The 20,984-nt window shown below is 40.2% G+C and overlaps 1 protein-coding gene across 15 annotated transcripts in view; it reads left to right on the forward strand.

Moving 5' to 3' along the window:
• Window positions 1–20,984, forward strand: part of obsl1b (obscurin like cytoskeletal adaptor 1b) — a 46,832-nt gene that overhangs the window by 13,918 nt on the left and 11,930 nt on the right. For 10 of the 15 annotated variants that reach the window (XM_049593285.1, XM_049593295.1, XM_049593286.1 and 7 more), the window contains 19 exons: window positions 1,278–1,553; window positions 4,712–5,002; window positions 5,740–6,024; window positions 6,220–6,495; window positions 6,763–7,038; window positions 8,789–9,055; window positions 9,497–9,772; window positions 9,878–10,150; window positions 11,786–12,061; window positions 12,152–12,427; window positions 12,718–12,993; window positions 13,077–13,352; window positions 13,470–13,739; window positions 13,848–14,114; window positions 14,202–14,471; window positions 14,704–14,970; window positions 16,048–16,314; window positions 16,979–17,091; window positions 19,003–19,156. In XM_049593285.1, the coding sequence (XP_049449242.1) occupies window positions 1,278–1,553; window positions 4,712–5,002; window positions 5,740–6,024; window positions 6,220–6,495; window positions 6,763–7,038; window positions 8,789–9,055; window positions 9,497–9,772; window positions 9,878–10,150; window positions 11,786–12,061; window positions 12,152–12,427; window positions 12,718–12,993; window positions 13,077–13,352; window positions 13,470–13,739; window positions 13,848–14,114; window positions 14,202–14,471; window positions 14,704–14,970; window positions 16,048–16,314; window positions 16,979–17,091; window positions 19,003–19,156 (4,932 nt within the window). The remainder of the gene's footprint in view (window positions 1–1,277; window positions 1,554–4,711; window positions 5,003–5,739; window positions 6,025–6,219; window positions 6,496–6,762; window positions 7,039–8,788; window positions 9,056–9,496; window positions 9,773–9,877; window positions 10,151–11,785; window positions 12,062–12,151; window positions 12,428–12,717; window positions 12,994–13,076; window positions 13,353–13,469; window positions 13,740–13,847; window positions 14,115–14,201; window positions 14,472–14,703; window positions 14,971–16,047; window positions 16,315–16,978; window positions 17,092–19,002; window positions 19,157–20,984) is intronic. The other 5 variants (XM_049593288.1, XM_049593289.1, XM_049593290.1 and 2 more) reach the window with 5 other exon arrangements.

Genomic DNA, 20,984 nt, shown 5'->3' on the forward strand with positions numbered 1-20,984 from the left:
TTCAAAGCTGTACAGACTGCAATTATCCAATCAGAAGAGCTTTTTAAATCTGTACAGACTGAAATGGTCCAATCAGAGGAGCCTTTAAAATCTGTACAGACTGCTATGGTCCAATCAGAGGAGCCTTTTAAAGCTGTACAGACTGCAATTATCCAATCAGAAGAGCTTTTTAAATCTGTACAGACTGAAATGGTCCAATCAGAGGAGCCTTTTAAATCTTTACAAACTACGATTATCCAATCAGAGGAGCACTGTAGCTCTATACAGATGCCAGTTGTCCTGTCAAAGAACCTTCTTAATTGCTTACAAACTGAACCAGTCCATTCAGAGGGGTCCTGTAACTCCTTATGGACTACAACTGACCAGTCAGGGGAGTTAAAAAGACCTCTACAGGCATCAACTGTCCAGTCAGAGAAGCTCAGTGACTTCCTTAACACTGTGTCCCTTCAGTCGTTGGACTTGTATAACTCTAAGGAGGCAGAAACGGTCCAACCAAGGGAGCATTACAACTTGCTACATGCCAGATTGGATGACCTCTATCACACAGGGCAAGCAGTACCTAACATTTCAGAGGTGCTGTATCAGTCCATGCAGGCCTCAACGGTCCAAGCAGAGTGTCATCACACCATGAAGGTATCAAAAGACCAAGTGAACAGGACAGTTGGCTCTGGGCAAAGGTCATCTTCCCAGTTTGCAGAGCCTCGTTATATCAAGCAGGCATCCACTGTCCAATCAGAAGAAATCTATCTGTCAAGGACATGTGACAGTCACTGGAGTGACAGTGTCACTGCAAATAAGGTGGCTGTTGAAGGTGATTTAAATGGTTAGCATTATCAAAAAAAAAAAATAAAAAATGGACGGGCACAATGTTGACATTGTGTAAAATGAAGAGATTGCTTTTTGCAATCCTTGGCATTTTGACAATTTCTACATTTACGTACTTGATTTTGTACATACTAAAACTACTTAAGTAGTCGATGTAAAACTTTGAGCTTGGGTGGTCTGTGAGGAATATTAAAGATAGGAAAAAGAGTAAATACATTAGCTTCAAATTCTAACTTGAATGCCTAGTTATCTCAAGTCTAACCAGAGATACCTCTTGTTAGATTACTAACATAAAGACATATCTTTTATTATGACTTATTTTAACTCTTTAGATTTATTGGCATGACTAATCTTGATTTGAGATTTTGCTCTTGTTGTTTGAAAGCATCATTTCTGTTGTAGTCAGTAATAGTGATGCAATTTTCTCTTGATGTTACCTCAAACATCCCCAGCTCCGCCTGTGAAAATTACCACACTTTGTGAGGCTGAGAGGAACAAGTCTGTTGAAGTTGATGAACCCATAGTGCTGCAGTGTGAGATATCAGATCCTAACGCTCAAGTTAACTGGTACAAGGACGGAATAAATCTACACGAAGCAGCTGGGCAAGACATGCTGGCAGAGGGTTCCATAAGAACACTGGCTTTCCAGTCAGCGCGGCTGTCTGATGCAGGGACTTACAGCTGCAAGACAACAGATGATGCAATGCAGTTTCATGTGGATGTTAAAGGTGACAAAAGCTGTTTTCATCTGTTCTGCAAATAGATTTTAGTCAGGGTAAAGTGCATCCAAAATGTTTTTGCCTCTCATTTTATTGCTTTGAGAAAATACAATCAACCCCTGTCAAGAACCAGAACACCTTTTGGTAGTATGTAAAAGATGACAGAATCTCTGCTCTCTCGCTCCATTCTATCTATAAAATAAAATACCCTTAGATATAGTCGTCAGTCCCTAGCTAAAACCTACCTACTCACAGTGACATTCTTAATTAAGCAAATCTCTTAGCCTTACCTCAAATCATGCAGTTCCTTCTGCTTCTCTGCCTAAATGTCTGAGAGTAGCTGGTTCGGTAGTTCGCAATGTTTGTCATTTGCATAAAAAGGTGAGCTCACACTCACACAATGCAAAGTTCTTACTCACATGTTTACATGTAGTTACAAAGCTCTGAATGTCTGCTGTCTTTTTAGGCAGGTGTTAAAGTAATATAATATTACAGGCTGAACTAAATTCAGACAAATATCAGTAATGGACACGAACACTAACTTTACACCAGTTTACCTGATGCTAATCTCTATAAACAGATATCTCCATATATACTCAGAATTTGTAGGCAGCAGGACAAGATTTTGGTATAAGAAACATTCTGGTTTCCTTTTATAGTCAACGTAGTATCAACCAATTAGTTTGAGTAGCAGGTAAAACAGTCCATGTGGAAAAGCAGAATGCAGTGACTGAAATGCAAGTTTGGAACTTATCGGCTACCCTTTGACGACAACTTAGCTTTATATTACTATTTTTTAAAATTAATCTGTGTCCATATATGGATATCTTTTTTTGGCACAAGGTAAAGGAAGTCTTGACCGAAATATCAAATTACTTCACCAGATCTCAGGAAATACTGGCTGTTGCCGGTAGCTGATAGCTGATGGGTTCCACGATTGAGCTAATGGTAATGTCACTCAGTACGTTTACATGCACGGTCACATCTACGGTTATTGCTCCACTAGGCCATTTAATTGGACTGCCTTCCTTGTCCCAGTAAACAGGCACAGGAGGGGAATCGCTTCATTGACCAAAGTATGTCCGACTCCGCTACGATAGGTGACGATATGTCTCCTTTCAGTTTGTTAGTGTTGGACCTTTTACCAGTTGACCTATTATGTCACAGACCAAAAGAATCAAGCATCAACCAGCTGTTCTGCCACTTTTTTGAACAGGTCTCTGTTCCCTGTTTTCCTTCCATCCATGTATTTTAAAATATTTAACTCTCTCAGCTGACACAGCATGAACTGTGTCTCCTCCTCTGTCCAAAAATGCATGGCTCCAGAAACTGTGGACTATGCGCAAAGCACCTATGCCAGTTTGGGTCCGATTGACTGTATACATACAGGAGTAATTCAACTCCCAATTGTATTATCTGGGTGTGTTAGTCTGACTTTGAGAAATTTGATTTAGTAGAATTTCAGGCATGACCACAGAGCTCATGACCATAGGTGACCTATGACCAGGTGACCATAGGTCACCTATAGTCATGAGCTGTGGGTAGTGACCAAATGAATGAGATTGCGGATACAAGCAACTGAAATGAGTTTCCTCTGTCGGGTGACTGGGCTCAGCCTTAGAGATAGCTTAAGGATCTTGGACATCCAGGGGAAGCTCAGCGTAGAGCCACTGCTCCTTTGCGTTGAAAGGGGTCAGTTGAGGTGGTTCAGACATCTACCGTTTTTTTTTCCCCGTTAAAGGGTTTTTTGGGGAGTTTTTCCTTATCCGCTGCGAGGGTCATAAGGACAGAGGAATGTCGTATGCTGTAAAGCCCTGTGAGGCAAATTGTGATTTGTGATATTGGGCTTTATAAATAAAATTGAATTGAATTGAATTGAATTGATCAGGATGCCTCCTTGGCACCACTCACCAGAGGTGTTTCGGGCATGTCCCACTGGTAGGAGGCCCCTAGGCAGACCCAGATCATGCTGGAGTGATTACTTATCTCATCTGGCTTGGGAACGCCTTGGGGTCCCCCAGGGAAAGCGTCTGGGATGCTTCGCTTGGCCTGCTGCCTCCACGACCCGGCCCTGGATAAGTGGATAAAAATGTTTACATCTATTTTAAAAGTCCAGTTTTAGTCGGACTAACACAATAAATCTGTTTTCTCCAATGTCATATAAACGTACTGAGTAGCAGTGATGATAAAGTCACTTTGGAACATTATTTATAAACATCTGACTAAGAAGCCAGACCCCTTTTCCTGATCCTGAGCAACATTGGAGGTCAAGGGTGTTCTTTAAATGTTTACACTGTTTCTTAAACACCGCTGCAGAGGCTGGGAGTGTGTTTAGAATACCGAGGTGCCCAATTTTTTCTTCCTAGTACTGTAATATACGGCCATTAAATCTTTGAGGACTTGTTTTAGTCTTTCAGAAAGCCTGACAAAAAAAAAAAAATCTCAAAATCTTCTCAAAGCAAATACATTCTTTGGCAGAGACTATGCAGGACAGACTGTAGCCTATGAAATAATAACATATAATAACATCCCCTAAAGATAAGGCTTAATATCCCTTTGATTAATTTTTTTTAAACCCCTTCCAGATCAGACAGTAGAAACAAACATTTTTGGTGCTGTTTTTACCCTAACTTCTTGGAAGCTGTCTGTCACATAAAAAGAAAAACAGCGGCCAGGGTTTCATTAGTCCCTTTCATGTTATTCTCTACCAGGTTAGACACTGGAGTGCCTCCAACTTTGCAAATGCTCTGTGCAGAATCATCCCATAAGCATCATTACTGGGGGAAAAGGCTCAAGACTACATAAAACTAATTAAAATTAATTCAAATAATGAAATTCATTACTTCAAGTATCATTTCCCCATTTTTTGTAACTTTTACTTTAGGTCTAACAAGGTTTTCAATGTTTATTTACTGTACAATATATATATATATATATATATATGTATATATATATATATATATATATATATCATTCTTTTTTTAAAAACATATTTTGCTATAAATACTGAAACAAAAGTAGTTAGTAGTAGTATAAAAGGTTTTTATTTATTTTTAATGGCTGAATATGCTGCTGAAGCCTTTAGTTTAATGATTGTGCTTTGCTTCATTTGGTTAATAACAGTATCCATTTTGTTGACCAGTTCTATTTTACATTCAATCCTGTAGCTCCACTTCCTGTAGAACCACTTCTGACGTTTTCAGCTTTGTCTGAGGGTGACCAGAAAAAGACGGTCATGGCGGGCTCTCCCATTGCTCTACAATGTGAGCTGTCAAACCCCACTGGACAAGTCAGTTGGTACAAGGATGGAACACAGCTCCTACCTCAAAATGGAGTAGAGATCCAGTCAGAGGGAAATTTGAGGAGTCTAGTTGTCCCATCAGCAGAGCGGGCTCACACTGGGGTATACCGCTGTGAGTCAAAAGATGATGATATCCAGTTTGCTGTGGAAGTAAAAGGTGATGCCCAGTAACTCTGCAGCGCTTTCGCTGTCTTGCACGGCCAACTAACTGTAACAGCAGGTGATAAGGCACGTTTGTCTGATCATCTTAGAGAAAATGGTTCATTTTTCTGTGCCCCCAATTTGGTCGTCTACTTCTCTAAAAATCTAGAGCAAAAGGTTTCCTCTGAAATAATTTCATCAAAAATTCTTGTGTTAATTTGGTATCACATGATATGTTATGTGAGTCTGAAGAAAAATAACTATCTCATCTAATCATGGTGCCCATTTTTTTAACTAAATGAGTAACATAGGACATCGTATATCCAAATATCTTATTTAAATGTGCAGCTCCACAATGCAGCTTCTTATTATGCATGTCCAATATCTTCAGGAAGCTAACGAGAAAGCTAAAGCTTCATGGGTTTTTTTTATTAAAGACACTAACCAAATACTTTAACATGGGCAAACACTGTCACTTTCTCGTTTATGTCTTACCCGTGCATTTTGTCTGTGCTTGTTATCACTGTGGATAACTTTGAAGTTTCAGTACTTGATTCTTACTCTTTTATCCCTTTGAATAACTTTTTGTTTCAATCATTGTCCCTCTTAAGCAGGTTGTGTTTATGTTGTGTCTTATGTTGTTGTGTCTTGAAATTATTTGTAATTGAATATACACTAGGTTGCATATTTAATTACTTCAAGAATCTATATTAACAAAGTTTATTAAAACACTCTTTTTGCAATATCTGAAACCTATAGCACTACCTGTGAAGTTCTCAGAGCTTCAAGAGAGTGACAGGAGCAAGTCCGTCCAAGAAGGTTCTCCCATTGTCCTCAGCTGTGAACTGTCTCATGATTCTTCTGCTCATGTCGACTGGTACAAGGATGGGATGGAACTCCTCCCACAAAACAATATGGAAATACAGTCAGATGGTCTAACGAGGACACTGCTCATCCACTCAGCTGAAAACATACATAGTGGCACCTATGAATGTTCAACATCAGATGACACCATCACGTTTAAAGTGGACGTAGAAGGTGATTTACTTCCACCCTTACTATCTTCTTATCATACACACCACGCCCATCTTACTCTATTGCGTGAGTGGTGAACAAAATTTCCTTTGTTTTGAATGTTTATTAGAATGTGGTGTGACTGGCTGGACAGTGTGTTTTGTCCACTGTTAGTGAAATCATCTCTTATCCAAAACCCTTGTTATTCCCCTCTCTTAGGCCGATTGCCACAGATCTTGCCAATCCCACTGTCAGAAAAATACAAGATGATTGCAGTTGGTTGTCCAATTATGCTCCAGTGTGAGGTCTCAGACCCTGTCGCCCAGGTTTCCTGGTTTAAGGATGAGGTGGAGCTTTTTTGCAGAACTGGCCTTGATATGAAAAGAGATGGCAGCCTGAGAAAATTAATCATTCATTCTGCCAAAGTCTCCGATTCTGGCCTCTACAGTTGTAGCCTTGCTGATGATGTCGTGACATACCATGTGGACATTGAAGGTGAATTTCTTGTATTAGTTAATGAGCTTCCAGGTGTGAGATGCATTTAGCATTTCTATTTCCTTCATTACCCATAGCTGTAAACGTTTTTGCCCAATTACATATACACTTACTTGGAGTATTTTGTAACACTGTCTGAAACACAGATCTTTATACACTTTATATTCTAAAATAACCAAACTAAAAGTTTGATGATGAACACTACTTGTTAAATGGTGTTGTGGCAGCTTAACAACAGTGCTCTGCAAATCTTATAATACCCTCCAGCCACTCCTGTGAGGTTTGCAGCACTTCCAGATGTTGCAAGAAACAAATTTGTCGAAGCAGGCTGCCCAATTAAGCTGCAGTGTGAAGTCTCAGAGCCAACTGCCCAAGTCTATTGGCACAAGGGTGGAGAGCAACTACTTCCAAAGAGTGAATATGAAATTGAAACAAAAGAACAACTGAGAGCATTGGTTATTGCATCTGCAGAAGTCAGACACTCTGGGGTGTACAGCTGTGAGGCCGCAGATGACCATATAGAATTCAAGGTGGATGTTGCAGGTGATCTAAGTATTTTGAGCTTTGTCAGAATCACTAACATCTTTCAGTGAATGCTTGGCTACTAGATCAACTTGTTTTTATTGTAAAATGTTCTGTGACAAAGTGTGCTGATTCTTAATCATGTACTCTCTATGATTTTAGAAATGCAATATTGTAACATCATACTTGAATTTGACCATGGATAAGTGCATAAAGGATCAGACATTATTCAGTATTGCTAATTTCTTTTTATGCAGTGGTAGTGATGTGCAATGTTGTTCTTGCCCTAAGAAGCAAATATTCAAAGGCCCTTTCAGACTGGATTTTTTTTAAAAGAGCATTGTTGTAAACTCATCTTTAAACTGTACAAATCGAAAATTTCATGTAAACAGTGGATCAAATTACTAGGTATAAAGTAACAATGGATACTCGTAGTAACAAACATATTGGGTTATCACCATCTCTCTGGAGTTTCCGTCAGCTCCAGAGAATGTTTTAGCACATTGGATTTACAGCCAGCATCTTGACTGTTTGGTTCAGTCTCATGCCTCAATAACTCTGTTTCCAGGTTGCAATAGGCTACTGTTGTTTTTTTGGCCCAAAATCTCTGATAGACTGTGTGCTGTTTGCCTAGCATGTGTGATGACAAAGTTAGCAACTAGCTGGTGAACACATTGGAGCATTTAGCAGCTAAAGAACCCGCGGTTTTCCCCAGGAGTTGGTGGGGACCTAAACAGAGCAGTTTCGGATATTCTCCGAGATTATAAAGTCACAAATTTTCAAGAAAAAAATGCCCTCCAGGCTTTTTGCCAAAAGTCAGGTAAAGCAGTATAAAGAGCAACAACATCCACATATGGATGAAGTTGTGGTGGATGATTGAGTCAAGCACAGGACTTTCACCCAGGAGATTGTAGGCTGTTTCACATGTGAGTAAACGTTGGCTTATTACCTTTAGCACTTTACTGACTTATTATTTACTGTTTTTAGGATTTATAAAGCTGCTGCACACTGTTTACATAAATTTTAGCAAAATAGCTGAATAGGCCCATTCATGTTAACGTCATATTCCAACTCTGCTAGGACACCAGAGAATATCCATGTCTTTTCTTGTAAATCTATGACTTTAATCTCTGAAGTTTTTTCTCAGAGGATAATCCCCCTTCCCCAGCTTTTTTTCCCCCTACAGTGACTGCAATACACCATTGTACATTTGTTCTGTGTCTGCTGGGTGTCAAAACAGGCAGATGTTTGCCACAAATTTGTAAGGGGTTACTGGGTGAAAGAGTTCATGGCCATTTAACTGCTCAGTCCAGTGGTAACTGCAGTGGCCCATGGGACTCCCAATTTCTGACAGTCTCAAAATTTCACTAGTTGAATGCAAAGCACACTGTTGTCCTTGCCACTGTGTGCCTCTGCAGGGTTTATGAAGGATGAGTTGCAGATGGTGTAGACCTCCTGGTCTGAAAGGGCACTAAGGCTGTACATGTTCTGTATAAACAACTGTGACTAAATAGACAAATAGACAGATAGAGAAAAATGAATGAACTAATTTTCTTCTGGCTCACTGATTACATGTGAGTGAGCCCGTCATTCAAATTATAGTAATATAATAGCATATAGTAATATAAAGTAACTGAGGGATCTCACTGTCAACTTGTGTAGGTGAAAACTTTATCATACCAAACAATTTTAACATAGCATAGCAAATCTGATAATTATCTGGTTACTGTTCAATGAATTGAAATTCCTATAGCACCAATTTGATTCTCAGCTGTTCCAGAGGCTGAGGAGAGCAAATCTGTTGAAGCAGGCAGCCCAGTCAGACTGCAGTATGAGATCTCAGACCCCACAAGCCAGACCTGCTGGTATGAGGATGGAATAAAACTCTCGCCAAAATCGGAAATAAACATCGATTCAGAGGGCAATAAGAGGACACTGGTTATGAAGTCGACCACTTCTTCATGCTCTGGAGTATACAGTTGTAAAACTGATGATGATGATGATTCAGATTTCAACGATTTCTTTGTGGAGGTGAAAGGTGATTTGCTTAGCTTTTTCTTGGCAAGATGTTGTCATGGTAGAATCTCATACACCTTCATGATCTCTAATATCTAAGGAGTAAGCAGAACCTGATCATCATCTGATTCATCTTAGCTGATTTCCTTCTAAATATCCTAATTTCATTAAACATGCTTTTCATATACGTGCTTCACACTTAATAGCATGTATTTTGATGAGTCATACTCTTTTTTCACACATCTATGGATTGCATTATATCAATGCACTGCTTCATTTTTTCCACTTTGGTCCAAAAGTGGATTAACACCCAATGATTATAATCATGACTAGGAGCTGTCATCTAGAAAGGCTTGAGATCAGCATGTCTAAGCTGTTTAAATCTGGCCTTAATACTACTGCATGCTTGAGCATTGACAACAAATGCTACGTTCTTACTTCTTTTGTGTATTGTCTTCTGCAGCGCCACCGGTAACGTTTGCTGATATCCCAGAGGAAGACCTTTTCAAGAGTGTTGTGGAACAAGAACAGCTTGTTCTGTCATGTGAAGTATCAAGGACTGATGGTGTTGTCCAGTGGTATAAAGATGGAATTGAAATGCAACCAAGCAACAATATCACAATGCAAGCAGAGGGCACCAGAAGGAATTTGACAGTACATTCAACCCAACTGTCTGACACAGGCACATACACATGCCGTGCTGGAGACAACATTCTAATGTACAAGGTTACCATACGAGGTAATAAGATAGCTCATGAAAACTTCTCTAAAAATATGTTGCATAAAATCTGCTCCCCCACTCACAGTTAGCAATGTTTCAATTTCATGTATTCTTCTTCCAAAGAACCTCCGGTGTTGATAATCTACCCCAAGGAGGATGTCCACCTGGACCGTCATGTCCCTGAGGAAATTATTCTGAGCTGTGAATTGTCTCGTCCAAATGGTGTTGTCAGTTGGTACAAAGACGGCCAAAAGCTGCAGGAGAGTGAGAACATCAAGCTCAAGGTTGAGGGCCCTTATCGACGGCTGAAGATTGTTTCTAGTGGAGTCGAAGATTCTGGAGAATACGTCTGTGATACAGCTGACGCTTCAATTTTCTTTCACCTTAGTATTACAGGTAAAATCCCTGATAATACATACAGCATATTGCACATTTTTATATATGTTGGTATCTTAGTGCCATGCCATAGTACCAAAAGGCTAATCATTTCAAAAACCATGACAGTCAGAAAAATGTCCCACTGGACTGAAAGCCCGATATCCCAAAAACAAACGGACATTGCTCTGGTTGCCCAGTTCTCTGAAGATACATACTCCCAGCAGTTAGAAAGATTCATAGCCTCTAATAAGTAGGCCCTGTCTCCAAATATTAACCACTGCCTTTCACCGGTTGATTGGGTGCATCAGTGTAGGCCTAAATATATATAGCTGTTGGAACTGACATCTGGTAATTTACCAACTACACCACATGGCAGCAACAAACAAAAGACCTCCATTCTGACAAACACTTAACCATGTATGTCCATGAAGACACATGATTTGCTTGTTTTTAAGGGATTAAGCCCTTACTACAATTTTAGTATCACTACTGCACAGAACAGTACATAATGCCAACCAGAGAAGGGTTTTTTTTAATTAAACATCTGTCTGTAAGATCTGACAGCCTAGCTTGTCCGATATATATATATTTTTTTAATGGTCAAGGCATGATCTGCCCTGCTCTGCCTCTGATTGGCTTACCCTGATATTCTTACCCTAACCCATGTCACTCTGCATGCCTAAACCTAACCAACCTAACCAACAAAGGCAACAAGCAAGTACTAGCCAGTCAGAGGCAGATTAGTAGGTATGATGGCGTCATTCTGCATAATAATTAGCCATGTGTTTGAGGAAGTGGGCAATACTGTTTTCGATGGAACTGGTTTGACGCAATGCGCATTTGTTTTTAGGATACCAGGCTGTCGAACAAGTGGGTCTTTGGTCTACTGGGACATTTTTCAGACTGCTGGGGTTTCGGAATTAGTACTCAGAACAATGGGCAGTCTCAAAATTGGAACATCATAAAGCAGGAGTAGATCTAAGGCATCAGCGTGCTTCAAACCAACAATTTTGTCCAGTGTGTTGTCTAAACATGTCTAATGGCAAAAGTGTTTATCCTTGTTCTGAATGGCCACAGTCAAAGGTTCACTGAAAAGCCAGGCATCATAAAAAGGGACGAGATATTATGAATTGTGCAAATGGGGATAATGGCACACACTTTCACACAGTCTCTCAATGGCATTTGTGATGTTTCATTTAGTTGTAGACACAAAAACAAACTAATAGTTATATGAAGACTGAAGAAAGAGAGCTTGGGTGACACATTCTAATAAAGTTCAGATCTTGCTAGTTGCCTACCCCCACACACCTGGCTAACTGCTATGTGAAGTGGGCATGCTTGTTAAGTATTGAAAACTTTGGAAAGAAAATTGTCGACGCAGCCCAATCAATTCTGATGTTCAAAAGGGGGAGGATGTTTCAGGGGCTTTTTGATGATTGGACAAGTGCCTTGCAACACTGCCAAAGTTAGGGGTAAACAGAATCATTCAGGATCAAAGATGTACGCAAAGACAGTTCTGTAAGTGATGCATTAGCCTGACACCTAGATAACAATGCAGATGTCTTGTAGCATTCATTAAACTAATGACTGATGGCTAAAGTGGATGATTACACCCCTCTATCTATCTATCTATCTATCTATCTATCTATCCAGAACCTCCAGTGCGGATTGTGTCCCCAAGTCAGTCCCAGATGGAACTCTGCCAGCAAACCTCTGAGAGGATGGTATTGAGCTGTGAGATCTCACGGCCCAATGCAGTGGTACGCTGGTATAGAGACGGACTTGAAGTGGAGGAGAATGACAACCTTATCTTAGAGGTGGATGGTGTCTACAGAAGACTCATTATACCTGAAACTACTGTCAGAGATTCCGCCGAATACGTCTGTGATACTGCAGACGACTCTGTCACATTCTTTGTCAACATAGCAGGTAAAGGAAGAATAAAAAAGTGGGCCATCTGAAGTGTGTTGCTCTGTCCGTGTTTATCCAATTCTAACATGACATTTTCTAAATGCACAGAGCCTCCTGTTCGCTTTGTACGTCCAAGGAAGATGGCATGTAGAGTTGACAAAATGGCTGGGGAGACTCTGGTTCTTGACTGTGAGGTTTCTAGATCAAATGCCGAAGTCACCTGGAAGAAGAATGGGGAAGAGGTAGAAGACTCCAGAAATATCACCATCCTTGAGGATGGTGTCATGCGCCAATTAACTGTTCACTCACTAACAGTGGAGGATGCTGGGCAATACATCTGTGATGCAAAGGATGATGTGATGGATTTTTACGTAAACGTGCAAGGTAGGTTATTGTGGTTAAAGCTATAACTCTGAAATAATATGGAGCCCCATAAATCCTGAAAGATGACTGTTTTGTAATCTTCTGTCTTTACAAGTTCTGTATATTGTGCACTCAAGATCAGGACTTAGCCAACAGAGGGACGATGCAAATTTAAACCAGACCATTGATTTCATCCAGATACTACAATAACTTCTGGGCACAATATATTTCGATATTTTCTTTGTCAGTAAAATGCATAAAAAGGTTTTTCTGTTCCATTACAAATTTGGTTCTTTTTTGTTCATTTTCAGAGTTGCCTGTAAAAATTATTGGAAAAACTGATGCAAAAACTGAAAAGCAGTTCTTGGTATCAGATGACATTATTCTAGTGTGTGAACTGTCAAGATCCAGTGCCTCAGTCAGTTGGTACAAAGACAATCAGCTAATTGATGACACTGAGCGATACTGCAGTGAGGAACAAGGTGTTTTCCGATCACTGGTTGTCCTAAATGCTGGGCTTGAAGATTCGGGAGAGTACACCTGTGATGCGGTGGATGATAGGATGGTCTTCTACATCACTGTCAAAGGTAATCATGTTATAAAGCGATATAAATGTTATCTGTCTTTCCTTCTATCTGGAGGAAAATAATGCAATGCCCTTTATGTTCAGAGCCTCCAGTACAAATCATTGGAAACTCAGGCCACCCAGAGCATCATATCCTGGTAGCAGGGGATGATCTTATTTTGGAGTGTGAGGTGTCTCGGCCAAATGCCACCGTTCAGTGGTTATGGAATGGCAAGACGCTGAAACCAGACACTCGTATAAAAATTGACAGCTATGATGTTGTGAGGAAGCTTGTTCTCTCTGGACTTCAGCCATCAGACTCTGGAAAATACGTTTGTGATGCCTTTGATGATAAATTGACAACAATTGTTGAGGTCCAAGGTAGGATTTAGATTACTTTGAAACACGTTTTAGATTTCATTTCTCATGAACTTACTGTTTCATGAACATGAACATGCAATTTACAAGCAACTTCTTTGCAAATCTATTTTTTCTCAGAGCTACCAGCAGTGTTTGAGAATAAAAAAGCAAATAAAAATGTCTCAGCCTACGAAAATGAGAGTGTTACGCTGTGTGCCGTTGTGAGCCGGGAAAGATCTAATGTTCGGTGGCTGAAAGATGGCCAACTATTGAACGGGGACAACATTCACATCTCCAGTGAGGGTAATACCCACAAGCTCACCATTAATCCCCTGCAGCTGTCAGATTCTGGAGAATATGTCTGTGACGTAAAGACAGATGAGATGTATTTCAGTCTTTTAGTCAAAGGTAAGAATTTGGCACTCCAAAGCAAAATGTGACCTCTACTTCCAAATACATATTAACTTTCACAGAATAAACATCTCTGGACCTGTATTTCTTTATTCTACTCATCAGAAATGAAGGTGAAATTTGTCAGACCACTGGAGAACGTAGTGTCTCTGAAGGGCAGCAGCCTTATATTACGATGTGAGATCAACAAGCCCAAAGGAGATGTCCAGTGGCTCAAAGACGGCCAAGAAATCTCTCCAAGCCGTCGGCACACAATACGGGCACAAGGTCGAGAGCGAAGCTTTACCATCCACCAACTGGTGGAAGAAGATGCTGGAGAATATACTTGTGAATCCACAGATGACAGGATGTCAGCAACTGTCACTGTAGAAAGTAAGTCAGCTAAAATCACATAACATTAATGCAGGTCAGGGAAAAATAATGTAATGATTCTAATTCAGCTGAATGCTTTGCCCACAGCTCCTCGTGTTGTTGAGTTCATAGCAGAGCTTCGTAACATCACGGTCCGCGAGGGAGAAGATGCAGTATTTAAGTGTGTGGTTTCACCAGAGGACACTCGGTTGGTGTGGCGCTTAAATGGCAAGCAAGTAGCCCTGAATGAGCGCACTGTCATTTCAAGTAATGGACTATGCCACATGCTCTGCATCCACAACTGCATGGTTTCAGATAGCGGCAGAGTGACAGCTGATGCAGAGGGGTTGGTATCAGAGGCAGAGCTCCAGATTCAAGGTGAGCTGTTGTCTCAACCATTAACACTATGTTCACAAATGTATTCCATATTGAATCATATAAGTTAAAACATATTAGAACCATTTACTGTACAATAACATCATATCCCTCTGGCAGTTATGACAATATATTGAACTGTGGGCCAGCATACGCACAGTGTAATCATATAAAGTCCCTAATTCTTCGACATGAAAGATGTTGCTATCTAATAATTCCTTAAATTCTGTTTTAGAGCAACAGGTGATGTTCACCAAGAAAATGACACCAGTTAATGCAGAAGAGTACAGTGAGGCTTCCCTAGAGGTGGAGGTGAGTCTGGATTCACGAGAGGTTCAGTGGATGAGGCAAGGTGTCCTGATCCACCCTGGAGCCAAGTACACCCTGAAACACAAAGGCCGAAAACACAGTCTCACCATCCACAAACTGGCCATGTCTGACCGGGGCACCTACAGCTGTGAAACCCTTCATGACCGCACGCAAGCACAGCTCACAGTGGAACGTGAGTATGCACGTGTTCTCACTATGCCCTGTTGTTGTTTGTTTACCGCCGTTGCCGACGACTCCACCTCTTGCACACCCTCTATCACTGCTTCTTGTGAAGGCAATGCTTAATTAACTGAGTAAGAGTAATCTGAGTGACTGGGGACCAGGGTAGCACTTGTACTGGAGCATGATGGCAACCAACAGGTGACAGCCTTACAGCCCAAGCTGACTTTCAGTCCAGGATTGACACAGGATCAATCGAGCCCTGATGATTTCATTAACTCTGTCAAAGGCAAATCAGATTACAGTTTTAAGGGAAGTGCTTGATAAATAACAAGTGAAGATACTATGGTTCAATGACTAGTATTACAATTTGCAAACAAAGTACTTGTCCTATGAACCTCAACCACTTAAACTTCTTGAAAGCAGCAAATTTGACACACCATAAAAGCGGCATCTTGTAGTGATTAAGGTGTACTTATGCTTGTTTTTCTTTGTGCATGCTTCTTGTATTTCTTAGGCCTATGATCCACAGGCCAGTGGGTGAATTAAAGGCTGTTCTTTCAACACTAGTGTGGGTGGGAAGGGGAAAGTCAGGACTTCAGGCTGCTGTTGGCACCTCCTATGAATTTGGATCTCCTCTCATTGCATCTAAATTTACACCCTGGCCTTCAAAACTAAGGTTGCTGTCATCAGGTCTCCAAAATAAACACTCCTTTTTTTTCCACAGGGAATGCTTGTCTGTGTTAGAATAAGTGAAAAATGTTGGCAGTTTCAAAGCCGGCTTTTGTGTAAAGCCCCATACTCAAATGACTAAACTATCGGCTTGTCAGTGTGTGCCAGCTCGTATTGTTTAACAGCAGACATACAGAACGGACTCCAAGCCTATTCTGTAACAGAGAATGGACGCTATGTCTGCGCAGTGTTAAAGTGGAATGAAAATGCTTGTTACCAAGGCCAATGTTTCAAATAAAACCTTTGTTTAACTATTATTACACAAAAATGCCCACAAGGTAGAAAGTTAAATGTGTACTCAAGCGTGTGGGAGTAGTACAGTGATGTCTTTTGCACAGCCCTGCCTTTGTCTTCACAGCTCGAAAGATCACAATCAAGAGAGGGCTGACTGACGTTAAAACCACAGAGAGAGAAACGGCATCTTTTGAGGTGGAGCTTTCCCATCCCAATGTCGCAGGCACCTGGACGAGAAACGCAATTCAGCTTAAGCCGACAAATCACTTCCGTATGAGTGCCAAAGGAAAAGTCCACAGCCTCACTATCTCTAACCTATCAGTTGAAGACACTGGCACCTTTATGTTCTGTGTTGAGAATCTTAAGACTTCTGCAAGGCTTGTTGTGAAGGGTAGGTAATTTAGGAAACGAGGCTTTGCCGATGTTTGATTTCTCCATAAATATAACAGTATCATTCTGCACGGTCTAATGTAAAAAAGTAACTAATATGAGGAAATGTACTTTGCACAAGGTGGCTGTAAGTAATCTACATGGTCTACTTTGTAACTTTTAAACTCACAAACCCTGTACAGTAGACTGCAGTACTACCAAAACAAGACTTTACTGTACTAATTTTGTTGTGACCTCAGGCTGGTAGCTAAAGTGGTCCACTCAGAGTAGACCGGATGCCAACGAGTTGAGGCATGATAATAGAATAGAGTGACGGCTCTACTTCTGTTGGCTTTATCCGGGCTCACGTTACAAACACAAAGTAGCCTAGCATAACCCAGTGAAAAGCGGTAGCTCTGTTCACTCTTATCTGTCAGGTGCTAGTTTAACCCCATGCTGTAAAATAATCCGCTCCAAGCTAAGTCACTAAGTATGCATCATCCCTTTGAGCTAGTGGTTAAAACTCTGGTGATGACAATTGGATGAAAATCTCACTGCTGTAAATTAGTCCACATAACTGTATCCCTGCTTTAATTCTGGGAAGCAACACACACACTTGGTGCCTTGTTTGGAGAAAATTAAGAAATACTTTTCTTGACTAACTAAGCATGCTTTGTCTCTACCAGAGCCCCCAGTGAGCATCCTCAGAAAGCTGGAAGACCAGAAATTCCCTGACGGGGCAGTAATCTCTCTTGAGTGTGAGCTGTCAAGACACAATGTCGATGTGAAATGGATAAAGGCAAGTGTCAGATTTTTGTTTTCCTTTTTAAACAGCGATATTTAAAACTTTCTACAAAACTCCAGAGCCAAAACATTCTATGATAAAGTGCAATGTTACAATATGTTTTCACCTATAACAGAAAAGAGTCCAAAAAAAAAAATACATAGCCAAAGTAGCAACCCTGGCTGAATGGTGGTTTAACTCTGCAACTTGATGGTTCCCAAAAGCTTTACTGGTAATATTGTTGCCCAAAAAACTACTGGTGGAACTCATCATACAATATTATCTCAATACTTTTGTCACAATTAAATATTATTGTGATTTAAAACGTTTTGCTACATGCTGAGCATTGCATGAATATATATTGTGATATTTTGCAATTTATTATATTTTTTCAACTGTAAATTATATCCCCAAAGGAAACAATTGACCACATTTGTTTAATCAAATGCTAAAGTGTGTCACTTCAGTCATTTTTATCACATCAACATGTATCTAGTGGACTGAAAAAGAAACTGATTTTTATTATTTTGGCATGCCACAAAAAGGTTTAATTTGTATTTGCAATATTACTAATTTATATAATACTGATACTTGGCATCTGTGTCATTACACGTGAAATATTGCAATACTATGCTGTATCAACTTTCCCCAACCCCTACCAAAATACATGCTGTGAACACACTGTAAGAACTATGGAGAAAACAAAATATTACCATTTTTTACTTGACAAAATAACAAGCTGCAGGTAAGCATGTTTAGGGTTTTCTCAACTGCAATCAACATAAAGCATTACAAAAATAGTCAGTGAAAATCACACAGAAAATGAAGTTCCAACCATCCCAACTGAAGCATGCTTTAACCCGTAAACTGTTACTGCAATTCTACATGTAGGTTAGCAAAGCCAAGGAATGCTAATTGCTTGTTTACATGACTGAAATCACAGTACACTGAACCCACATAGCACCCTTGCGAGCTTAAACACACAAACTCACTCTTCTATTGAGCAAAACTACAAAAATACACTAGAAAGTGACTCGTTATCAATCACAGTATGAAACTAATTACTGACAAAACCTTGTGGCCTTATCAGCTAGGTGCTCAACAAAACACAAGGTACAACACCCTCCTTCTTATGAAAGACACACCTTCCTCTTTACAGTGCGTCTTTTTCTCTCACTGGCCTTGCTAAGCACCTGAATTTATAATGTACCCCACATGACAAAATCGATACAGCCTTAGAAAAAGACCTACAAAATGAACAAGTATGAAAACAACAGATTATGAAATGTATGCAGGACCATATCTAACGCCCTAAAGATCACAAGTGGAAGACACTCTCAAAACAGCTGATATGTTTGTTGATGCAATTCAGATAACCACCAAACAACAATTTGAAAATTGTGAATCAGTTTTTGAGCTCAAGCCTGAAGAAAAAAAAGTCTGCTCTTGATCAACTTTGTGTTGATTAATATGGAAAAAAACCCAACATATTTCACTCAATAGAGGATATGAGGGTATGTGACACTGTGTGGGATAGTGGCGCCACCTTGTGAGCTTAACGCGCTGTTAACTTTATTACCATAGTATATTCACTCAGTCCAAAATCAAGACAGTTTACCATGTCTGGGTTTGTGAATGGAAGAAGTGCATCTGGATCTGTAATCTAGCCTTGGGCTACAGTCATATGGATCTATGTTGTTTGTCATGATTATTTTATTCATATGTTGTTGCTTGACCACCACAGCAGGCACAAGCAACACAGCATGATCCTCACAATATGGCACCTTGTCCAAAAAAATTCACACGGCGTGACTCCAGCTTCACATCCTCTGTTAGAGAATGCATCACATACAGTTACAGCTGTTCAGTGATTATTAATTGTACTTTAAATTGAATCAATGTTTTTTATTTTTTGATCCCTTTCAGAATGGGTTTGAGGTGAAGCCAAGCAAGGGCTTGCGCATTTATGCAATGGGAAGGAAACGGTTTCTCCAGATCATGAAATGTCATGTCAGTGATTCTGGCATGTACACCTGTGATGCTGGAGATGCTACTACATCCTGCACTGTGGAGGTCTACGGTAAAGTCTTACTATAAACAGACAAGGCCTCAGGTTCCAGGGTGATGTGATACAGTGGTATGAGTTGGCTGAAGATGTGTAATATTATTCCACAGAACTTGACAATCAATGGGTGGGAAAGTACCAAAACAATGACAACCCAGACTGGGGCCTAGACTACAACAAACCAAAGTAATTAAAGGGGAATACCAACTGAATTAAAAATTCCAATATATTATTTCCATGGCTGAGGACAGATCAATCAATACTTCTGAGCATGAGCTACTCTCTCTTAAAGCAAACCAGAGAAGTAAATCTTGTGATGTCATTGTGTATAAAGTCTGGAGCTGCTCCATAGATTCTGTGGACACACAGAATGTTCATTTCCTTTTTTATACCCAAATGAGCTTTATTCTGTAGAATGTCCCAGGAATGAGAAATAAAACCCAGATGTGACTTAGCATTTTACCATTCCTGGTTCCCTCATCTCCAAGTCAGTGGGTGTTTTTGAATAGGTCATTGGTTCGATACCTAAAATAAGGTCTGTGGTTAATACAGGCTTAGGAGACTTTCACATTCACATCACTACAACATAAAATACATGAGTAAATACCCCACTTGTGAATTTTGAAGCTTTTACATATCTTTAAAAAGGCAGTCGCTAACAAGTTGCTAAATGAGACTACAGAACCTCATCATGCCAAGTACGGCTTTACAGCTTTGTTGTGGTGACAACATGAAGTCATGCGACTGTGGAAAGGTTTGTTTATAGCCTAACGTTAGCTTTTGACTTCTGCTGATTGAATTTAGGCTTCAAAAATCACAAAAGTGGAAGAAGAAGTGAAGATTATCTTGCTGAAAAACAACATGCAAGTATCATAAACTTTTGTTTGTCACATAGTTTATTTCCCTCAATAATTCAAAACTAGTCGATGCCCACTGGTAGCATTGTCACCAGTGGGGCGCCACAGCAATCGGTCGCATTTTAGCCATTTTAAAGCATTTTTCTGTTGTTATAGCGCCACCCAGTTGCCAATTAGAGTTAAATTTCTCCAGTCACCTTGAGGCGTCGTGTTCTACATATCTACCAAGTTTAGTAAAAATCCATATGGCGGTTAGGCCTAGATAAGAAATTAGCTCTCTAGCGCCCCAATTTTGTTTGATGGGGTCAATAATGGAGGGGTCCCCTCAGATTATGTGTGGTCACATGCCTACAAAGTTGAGTGGTGATCGGTGAAACCCTTGAGATGTTATACACCTTTATGTGATGAGCCACGCCCTCTGCAATATTCATTGCCTTATAGAAGCTCAGTTTTAGTAAGTTTTCCAACTTTTGCCAAGAGGGAACTTTAGATATTGGTCCCTAGATTATGTTCACAGAGTTTCATGCAGATCGCTCAAACTTCCTAGGAAGTGTTTTTCAAGAAATTCAAAATGGCGGAAAATCTATAAAACCGGAAGTTATGGGTTCTTGAGGCAAATTTGTTCCTCATGAGGAGAGGCATCTCTGTGCAAAGTTTCATGTCTCTACGACATATGGGGCATGAGATATGTCCATTCAAAGTTTGCAATTTCAGTCGGTTGCTATAGCGACCCCCTTTGGCCAATTGATGTAATATTGTTTTATTCGCATCCTCCCATGACCCTCTACCACTGTGCCAAATTTCATATGGATTGACCAAGTCAGTGAGGAGAAAAATGTGGAACAGACACACAGACACACCCACAGACAGAGTTTTGTCATTATATAGTAAGATCCAATAGAAAATCCCATTGGCTTTTTTACAAGGGAACAAGGTGACGCTAACCTCCGCATCAGCCTACAGAAAAACATCATCCCTGGAGCACT

Source organism: Epinephelus fuscoguttatus, linkage group LG13 (assembly GCF_011397635.1).
Source record: "Epinephelus fuscoguttatus linkage group LG13, E.fuscoguttatus.final_Chr_v1".
Classification (NCBI taxonomy): domain Eukaryota; kingdom Metazoa; phylum Chordata; class Actinopteri; order Perciformes; family Serranidae; genus Epinephelus; species Epinephelus fuscoguttatus.